Source organism: Aphelocoma coerulescens, chromosome 28, assembly GCF_041296385.1.
Source record: "Aphelocoma coerulescens isolate FSJ_1873_10779 chromosome 28, UR_Acoe_1.0, whole genome shotgun sequence".
Classification (NCBI taxonomy): domain Eukaryota; kingdom Metazoa; phylum Chordata; class Aves; order Passeriformes; family Corvidae; genus Aphelocoma; species Aphelocoma coerulescens.
In genome coordinates, this window is record NC_091041.1 from 6,743,486 (window position 1) to 6,752,707 (window position 9,222).

Genomic DNA, 9,222 nt, shown 5'->3' on the forward strand with positions numbered 1-9,222 from the left:
GTGGCTGCTGCAGGGCCTTGCGCGGGGTCAGGAGATGCAAGCCGCAGGCATCGGTAGCCTTGGGGACATCCAGCAGAGAACAGACCCCTGCCAGGCTGCCAGCCTCCAAAGAAGTCCCAAATCCCAGTGGGGTGCTGGCAGTGACAGCGTGGAGCAGAGACCCCCTGGAATGCCGGGACAGGACTGCCAGCCTGAGGGCATCCGCGCTGGCAGGGAGCCTGGAGAGCCGGCGCCTGTCCCGGCTTGTCCCAGACCACCCAAAAACCGGTGGGAAGGCGGCGCCTGACTCACAGCCGTGTTTTGGAAGCCGAGATCTCCCGCTCATCACAGGAGCTGCCGTTGCTGCCGCAGCCCGTGCCCGCGGGCTCGGCACGGAGCCACCCGCCAGCCGCTCCGGGGGCCAAACCCTGCGGCGGGGCGGGCAGGACCGAGAGCTGCCGTGGGCAGGAAGCACTGCGGGCGGCCGTGGAGGAACCCCAGGCCACACACCACCGCGTGTGGTGGCACCTAGAAAGGCATGGGCAGTGTTTTGAGAACTCCTCTACACCCAAAAGCAGGGGGACACTGCTCAGCTGGGCGAGCAGAGAGGAGCTGAAGGAAACCCCCCCCTCCCATGCCCGCCCCGGGTTATCTGAGATGTCTTTTCCAACCTAAATGGTTCCACGATTCTGTGTGATGCGCTCCCAGGCTGGTCATGGCTCTGAAGGGATTGGGCAGGGGTCAGGGGCTGTGCCATGCCGGTCCCCGGCACAGGGGATGTGGCCGAGGGGGATCCGGCAGCAGTTCCCGTGGAGCTCAGCGTGCCAAGCCGCAGGCGGCAGCCCGGGAAACATCCCACATCGGGACCCAATTACCGGCAGGAATTGTTTTGTGAAATACCAAACCCTCATGGCACGGCCCGAGATTGGGAACAGATTTATCTGCGTCGCGGGTTGCTCTTCCCCGCTCTCCCCTTCCCTCCCACCGCCCAGAGCAGCCTCGGAAAACCCCAGCATGCAGCTGGAGCAGATGGGATGTGGCTCCTCGTGGCTGCGGGGGGCTCCCCATATCCCCAGACCCTGGTGTGGATGCACAGCCCCAAGGAGGAAAACTTTTCCTGCGACCCCAGAACCTGCCCAACAAAACTGGACATGCACCACTGTTTATTTTGGTTTTTAATTATAATCCAAATCATAACACAGCCGTAAAATGCCCCAACAATATGGAAGAGGGAATGTGGATGTTCCCAAAGTGTCTACCTCGGGGGTCAGAACCCAATCATACAAAAATAGAAAATAAGGTATTTTTATATATAATATATATATGATATTTATATAAAGTCAAGAGCTTTTTGGTGTCAGAGCTGAGCTGGTATTTACACAGGTGACAACAGAAGAAATGAGAGAAGGAGTAAAAATAAATACAGGTGTGGGCAGAGCAGGGGGTGCGGGGCCGCACAGCCATGGTGAGGGGTCCTTGGGGGGGATGGACAGGGCCAGCTACCCCGCAGCCTGGGCTGTGCCCAAAGCTGTTCTGGCAGGCAGGGATTAGGAGGGCTGGGGGCAGCTGCCCCAGGCGATGGGCTCTGGGTAGGGGGACGGTTGTGCTCCCCAGCCAGGGCTGCCACTGCAGCCCTCTGAGCACTGGCGTCGCCTCTGAAGATGGTGGGAGCCTGGTCTGAGTGGGCCTAGGAAAACCTAAACTGAAATCCGTTTGAACACACACATGCTGAAACTTTAGGAGACAATAACATACATATATTTTTTTTAATATATATAAAAATATATATCTATCTCTCTCCAATCTGATGCAGCGTGCACTGCCTTTCCTGCCACTGGCAGCTGGGGCCGAGCCCCTCAGGGAAGGCGAAAGCGCAGATTCCCTCTAGACCTCGAGGTCCTGGCCAGAAACGTCAGCAGAGTACCGAGAATTAATCCAAAAATAAATAGGCCCAGGGCTGCCGGCCAAGGACACGTGGGGGGGGCCCACGGACACCCCTCCGCTCCGCGCCGGCAGCAAGGAAGGGCACCGGCCAGCGGAGAGCTCTGCCGGGCACCGGAGCATCCCAGGGCAGCACAGCCTTGCTCCGGCCACGAGCCCCCTCCCCTGCTCCCTGGCCAGCAGGATGGGAATGGAACCCCCTGCGACTGCTTAACATACACAGGGATAAATAAGGATCTTTTTATCTTAATAAATATCAGGTATATGGTTTGTACAATATACACATAATGCCCCTGTCTCCCGGCTCCGGCTCGGCCGAGGGACGATTCACACATAGTTCTCCTCCACGCTGTCCGTCTCTGCGGAGAATTTGGCCGCAGCTGGAAACAGAGAGAAGTGGTGAGGGGGGTGTGAGGGCCAAGCAGGTGCTGGGGGTCCGTGCCCGCTGCCCCCTGCCCTGCCCTGCTCACCTGAACAGCTCCCGTAGTGGCGCACGCCGATGGAGCGGCCGCGGTGGCAGGTGGCTCGCCGCAGGTGGCACGCCGAGGGGTAGGTGACGTTGTTGTTGCCACACAGGGCGTGGTCCAGGCTGGTGGGCTCGGGGCAGGGGGCCGTCCGGCACATCACACAGTGGGCGCTGCCCGTCTGGTCCACCACGCAGGTGTGGGTGCCAGGACACACCACGCTGGAGCAGGACTCTGCAGGGAAGCACAGCGTTGGAGTGACCCCCAGGAAGAGCCACCCCTTTCCCACAGCTCCTTCACCCCAGGCAGGCTTTGGGCATCATCCCAGGGAAACCCAGTCCCTTCCCACCTTTTGCTATCAGGGGACAGAGCAGAGCTAGGGACCAGAGGGTCCTGATGTCCCCCATGGGTGCTGTTCCCAAGGTCAGGGGCTGGCAGGGGTCAGCATCCTGAGCACAAGGGAGCTCATGACCTTGAGCCCTTGGGCTCGGCCCTGGCCCGAGCTTTGCCGCGCGGGAGGAGCCGAGGTCCAGCTGCAGCAGCGGAGAGCGGGGCTGAGCCCGCTCGGCGCAGCGGGACCCGGCTGGGCCAGCGGCCGCACGCAGGTGCCTTGGCAGAAAAGCAGCAGCCACTGCGGCCAGGCTGGCAGCCGCCGCGCTGGCCTCGGCGAGAGGGAAGGGCAGGGTCACCCTGGACCCGACCCAGCGCTGGAGCGAGGGTGCATGGGGGTGGAGGGAGGCTGCGCAGCAGGATCAGGCCCTGCCCGGGGCTCTGCTGGAACGGGTGGAGGCTCGTGCACCCCCATCGTCCCTCCACCCTCCTCTCTTTCCCTGATGGATTGGAAGACTTGGCATCTGCAGCTCTCAACTCCCATTTCTTGCCCCATGTTTTCCTGCGCAGTCCAGAGCAAAGCCTTCCAGAAAGGAGGGCTGGAAAAATAACCATAATCCTTCTGACAGCTCTTGGCAGGGCTGGGAGGATCACTGCACTCTTTACAAAAGAGGAAAAAAAGGGGCTTGATGTTTGTAAATGACATTTTAGGGACTGTTACTGCTCAGCCCACGGCAAGGCCAAACCCCATTGCACCAACAAGCTGCAATGTCCCCTCAAAGGGCACTGAGACCCATGTCCTGCAGGGCCCTGCACCAGGACAGAGCTTCCCTCCTTGTCCCACAGGGAATGGGGACAGGACAGGGACAGGATAGCGGTGGGACGCAGTGGGGTAGGGGCACGACTGCACCTTACTTTTGCATTTGCCCTGGTACATCACTTCGAGGTCGGGGTGGTCTCTGCACTTGGCCGTCAGCAGGTCACACTCGTCCCGGTAGGTGTAGCCATCGGAGCCACAGACCTGCAGCTTGCGGGGCAGGCTGGAGCAGTCGGGGGCACAGGCGCACTGGGGACGCCCGTGCTTCATCTTGCAGACCTTGTCGGGGCCACACACCACCCCCTCGCAGCTCTCTGGGGACAGAGGGCAGCAGCACATCAGGACACAGCACTGGCTGCCCCCCACCAGGGAACGGTCCGTCCTGCCCAGCCCCACGGTGTGACACCGAGTGGAACAGCATCGCCCTTGTGGTCCCAAGCACCCCCCGGGTCACGGCACGTGTGCTGATGCCGAGCTGTCCCAGCAGCATCTGGATCTGCTCAGCTCCTCCAAGGAGCAGGTCATTGGCTGCGACTCCACGCAATCCTCCAGTGCTCACCCCAGCCGGAGCCCCGGCTCTGCTCAGCACCAGCTCAGTCCTTCCCATCTATTTATTCTTTGGAAGGAGACATTTCTTTTTCTTGTGCAATGGAAAAATCTATCTCTGCAAGGCCCCAGTTCCACCACAAGTAGCCGGGAACTTCGCGAGTTGTCCGGGCGATCGGGAATGCTGCTCCCAGCAGACAATGCCCGGCCCTGTCTCGCTCCGTGACTGGAACACAAGAGCGGGAGGCAGCAGCCAGCGCCGGTCCCCAGACAGGCAGATGCTTTGTCCCCCCGGGTCACCTCCCGGCCAGCGCGGGGGCCAGGTTCAGGGGGTCCTGCCAGTGTCCCAGGACCGTGCCCACGCCGGCGGGGATGGAGAGGGGCCACCAGCTCCAAGCAGGGGCCCATCCTGGTGTCCAGGGACCCAGACACTGGTGCCGCTGCAGGGAGAGGCAAAGGGGTCAGCAGCAGGGATGGGGGGCTCTGGCTGGGGCAGCTGGACTCCCCTTTGCCTCCCAAAGCACACACATCCCTCATCCCAAAAGGACCCAGTGCCCCCACAGCTTCCAGGACAGAGGCACTGCCGGGACCCATCAGCAGCCACGAAGAGAAGCGCAGGGCAGGACCAAAAGGCTTCCCAAGATGGGGATTCACCCCCAGCAGGAAGGATCCCAGCAGACAGGGTGTGTGCTGGGAGCTCTGGGAGGCACGGAGGGGGATTTCCCTGTGGGAGGTGGGCCACCTTAGGAGACATGGAGGAGGGGGAAGGGGAGAAAGAGAAAGAGGAGGACGATGAGGAGAAGAAGGAGAAGGAGGAAGGGGAAATTCCCTGTCTGCTTGGCTCAGCTGTCCCTGGGGGAAATTCCCTGCTGGGAAACACTTTCCCATTTTGCTCCCTGATTTCCATAGCTGGGGCCTGTCTCAGGGAAGAGAAGACTGAGACTGGGGGACCCCAGGACAGAGGGGGACAGCTCCATGTCCCAGAGCTGCTGGAGCAAACAAGACACTCATCACCCTCCACTCTGAGATGCTGCCAGCAGAGCAGAGTCCGATCATCCAGACTATCCCAGCAAGGGATAGTTGGAGCAGTTGGAGAATCCGCCCGTGACCCCAATCCTGCAGCCTGGCTTCCCCCTGCACTGGGTCCTTGGGGGGGACACTGTGTCCCCAGCAGCTGCAGCCAGGAATTCCACCTCCCCCCAGAGACCCATTTGCAGAGCCCCCGGGGTCCGGCCAGCACCATCCCTGGCTGCCCCGGCTGCAGCCCACTTTATCCTGGAGTAACCTCTCCCAGCCTCACAGGCCCAGGGAGTGGGAGCACAGCTCCTCTTATCCGCCCTCTTCCAAGGCCTCTGGAGCCTGGTGAGGAGCAGCACCAGCTCCATCTGGATGGGACAGGCAGGGGCTGGCTGCGGGTGGGGGGTTGTGGTGCACGTGCTGGCCAGGCTCTCTAGTGGTTTCCTCAAAGATCCTGCTGCCAGACACCAAAAAACCCCAGGAACCACAGCCCCCACCATGGTCTGTGGCCAATAGCAGCCCCCACTGTGTCCCCCAGCCTCCCAACAGAGATAAGTGAGGTGGGTGCAGACTCCTGGTTGAGGGCTGCCCGTCCCCACTGCACTTTGCCTCCAGCACAGGGGAGCCCCTGGAGAGGGTCCCAGTGCTCCCAGCTCCTTCCAAGCAGTGATGGGGCCAGGGCCAGGATCTCGCTCAGCTTTTGGCTGGTGCAGAGTGCAACCCCAAGCTGCAGCAGGATGGGCCTGAGGAGCTGCCATTGTGGCAGTGCTGAGGGGTTGCAGGGCGCTGGGGGAAGTGGTTTTGTTGAAAACCTTTTCCCCTTTAAGCAAATAACATGACCTTCCAAAGCCCTGCTCCTGCCTCCTGCAGGCAGCAGGTCCTTGAGCGTGTTCTCACACAGCCACGCAAGTGCTGGAGGATCTGCAGCTCTGGCACACGCCAAAACATCTGGCGGGGCTGGAACTCACAGCTGGAGAGTTTCCACTTCTGGAACTGCCCGTTACATAAAGCCATTTCACACACGCGCTGGGAGGAGCGAGGGGCAACGGAGGGGAAGAAATAGATCTTTTTTTCCTTAGAAAAACCTGATGAAGTTTCCTTCTGAGCAGCCGTGGTGAGGGCAGGGGAGGGAGGCCCCAGCGCAGAGGGGTTAACTTGGGAAGAGCCAGCCCCAGATCCTCTCCCTGCACTTGGCTGCCCAGCCAAGACCTGGGTCATGCATCCCACTCCACTGGGAGAGCAACTAAAATACACTCAAAACGAGATCAGCCGGGGGACACAGGCTGTCCCGCCAGGCCTGATCCACAGCAGCATCCGTCCAGGAGCTGCAGCAGCAGGAGCATGGGGTCAGCAGTCCCCAGGGTCCCTGTGCTGTCCCAGACCAACAAGGAGAGCCCTGTGGTGAGGGGCAGCCCAGCTCTGTGCTGCTGCATCAGCCAGAGCTGCAGACTCTAAGTATTGCCCCCAGGGCTCCACACATTCTCCCTGGGCAGAGCTTGGCCCCACAACAGCCCCTCACCCCCCCCAGCCCGCTCACCTTTGCAGGGGTGGCAGGTCACCAGCCCCAGGAAGCCCAGCAGGCTGATCTTGTTGCCTGGGTAGGTGTAGTTAGACCAGGCCACATCCACGTTGCCGTTGGCACAGCATTCCTCCCACGTCACGCCTGTCTTCAGGATCATGGTGCACTTGGCCTCCTTCCCCTGTTGCAGCCAGCAGATTCCACCTGCGGAGAGGGCAGAGGGTGAGGGATCCCTGCTGTGCCACAGCCCCTGTGAAGGGCAGCAAGATCCTGGCCGTGGCTGGACCACCTTGGGGCAGAGGCACAGGGATCACTCCAGTGCCTGGGATGAGTTGAGGAACCTAGAGATGCTCTGTGCTGGCTTCTGTGGCACAAGAGCTGTCCCAGAGCAGGCATCCCCAAGGGTCCCTGGCATGGCAACTCAGTGCCCCCATGGCCACCCCAATGCCTGCGACCTGCTGCCAGCCCTCTTCTGCCAACAGGCTCCAAATCCAGCACTTGGACCACAGGGATGGACCAGCTATCCCAGCACTCCCTGTGATGCTCTGGGAGATGCCCAGCCTGCCAGCCAGGATCTGGGCTTGCAGCTTGCCTGCCCCTTGCCCTGCCCTGCCTGCATCTCTGCCCAAATTCTGCCTGGCCCCACAGAGACGGGGTCCCAGCCCAGGGCAGCAGACAGAGTGGGGCTAGTGGGTGGCTACCATGAGGGCTGGATCTCCTGGCATGTGCCAGTGGCCCCACGGAGGGATGGAATTTTTCCCTGACACGGGAGCCCGACACCCACGGCCTCTGCAAGGAGCATCTGAGCCAGCAGCTGGAGCACAGGGCACTTGCCCCAGCCCTTGGGTCTGGGCCAGACCCGCGGCACCGGATCCCTCTGACTCAAAAGCCTGTTTGTTCCGTGACCCACCAGCAAATCAGTTAGATGATTTTTTTTTTTTTTGTGAGTGATTTCTTTGCAATTTCCGCCTCTGCAAACCAGCCTCTTGTGACGCTTATTTGGGTTCGAGCTCTCATTAGCTGTGCTTGAGGTTTGCTAAACGGCGAAAGATGGAAGGGAGGGATGGGGGCAGGGACGGGTCTTGCGCTGCCAGTCGGGAGTCGCTCCCCTCCTAAGCAGGATTCACCCTGCTCCAAAGCGGAGCCTGCCCCCGCCCTAGACCCCCTGTGCCCCCCTCTTTCCACACGCACAGGATTTTGATTCGGTCACAAGCACATGGGGCTCCCAGCCCGTGAATGGAGCAAACCCTCGGGCTGCGGGAAGCAGCGCCTGGACACCCCGGGCAGCACCAGCCGCTCCAGCACGCGGCTGGCACCGGGGTTTTATCCTCCACGGATTTGTCCAATTGCTCTTCCAAGCCCAATTTCCCGTTACAACACCGCGCGGCCCCCGCTCCCCACGGAACACTCAGCATCGTGCGAAGGGAAGGTGGAAACTCCCGCGCCGCTGCGGGAGAGGCGACACCGGCAGCACCGCACGGCTTCGAGGCGCTGGGAAGGGCTGATAGAGCCCCGGTCCGGGGTTTTGGGACAGCCTCTCCCACTGTCCCGACGCCGCCCAGGCACGGCGAAAGCCGCTAGCACCGGCAGCAGAACCGGGAGGGTCCAAGCTCCGTACTCCACACCCCGGTCATGGACCGGCCCCGCTCCCGGCCCGTCCCACTGGGGAAACGCAGTCCCGAGCCGACTCTGCCGCCCGCAGCCCAGGAACGGGGATCCCCCGGGACACACGGGGGTGCGGGATGCCGGGGTCGGGCAGCGGCACCGTCGCGATCCGGGACGCGGCAGCGGGGCCGGGCGGGACCCGGGCGGTCGCTCCCGCCGCGCAGCCACGGGACCCGCCCGACGGAGGGACGGCGGGGACCGGGACACCCGAGCGTCACCGCCGGGAACCCGGCGGCGGCCGCTCCTCCCGGTAAAGCGGGTTTGCGCCGCCGAGAGCCCGGCATCCTCCCCGCGGGACGGGACAGCGGTGCCCCGGGGTGCCGCCCGATAACGGCGCCGCGACCCCGGCCGGGCCGCCCCCGCCCCGAACACCTGCCGGCGGGAGCGGCGTTACCGGCGGCCGGGGCGGAGCGGGCGGGCGGACTGCGCCGGGAACGCCGCAGGGATCGGGACCCCCGTGGCTCTTACCGTGCGCGGCGGCGGGGCTGCAGAGCGCCAGCAGGCAGAGCGCCAGCCGCAGCGGCATGGCCGGGCCGGGCGGGGACGGGCCGGGACGGGCCGGGGCGCTCCGGTGACCTGTTGCTGTGAGGCGGCGGCGAGGCCGGCTGAGCTATAAAGCGGCGGGGCGGCGTGAATCACCGGGCGGGGCGGCGCGGGGGGGCCGGGGCGGGGGCAGCGGCGGTGGAGTCGGGGGGCAGCGAGGGGGATGAGCGCGGGGGGGCGGGGGGAGACAATGAGGGTCTGATCGTCACCGAGTGGGCGGGGGGGGGGGTCGTGTCCGTGCGTCCCCCGGAGAGGGCGGGGACCGGCATCCCGGGATTGAGATGGGTCGGGGAAGGTTTGGGGTGCTCCCCGTGATCGGGGTGCAGCGGAGAAGAGCAGTGCCTGGGCAGAGGCCGCGGCGTGGGGGACCCCAGAGCACTCCCCTGCGCGACCCTGTGCTG

General features: G+C 63.2%; 1 protein-coding gene across 1 annotated transcript; it reads right to left on the minus strand.

Moving 5' to 3' along the window:
• Window positions 1-1,172: 1,172 nt before the first annotated feature.
• Window positions 1,173-8,846, minus strand: FSTL3 (follistatin like 3). The gene is made up of 5 exons (XM_068997065.1): window positions 8,747-8,846; window positions 6,632-6,817; window positions 3,630-3,845; window positions 2,391-2,618; window positions 1,173-2,300 (listed from the first exon to the last, which is right to left on the minus strand). The coding sequence occupies exons 1-5, from the start codon at window positions 8,802-8,804 to the stop codon at window positions 2,248-2,250; spliced, it is 741 nt and encodes a 246-aa protein (XP_068853166.1). The 5' UTR covers window positions 8,805-8,846; the 3' UTR covers window positions 1,173-2,247.
• Between the last annotated feature and the right edge of the window lie 376 nt (window positions 8,847-9,222).

Bases quoted from the DNA above. Each gene is read 5' to 3' on its own strand.
- FSTL3 (XM_068997065.1), bottom strand. From the start codon at position 8,804: ATGCCGCTGCGGCTGGCGCTCTGCCTGCTGGCGCTCTGCAGCCCCGCC. The intron at 3,846-6,631 runs GTGAGCGGGCTG...CTCTGTCCCCAG, and splicing joins GACCTGCCACCCCTGCAAAG to AGAGCTGCGAGGGGGTGGTG. The intron at 2,301-2,390 runs GTGAGCAGGGCA...CTCTGTTTCCAG, and splicing joins CCACTACGGGAGCTGTTCAG to CTGCGGCCAAATTCTCCGCA.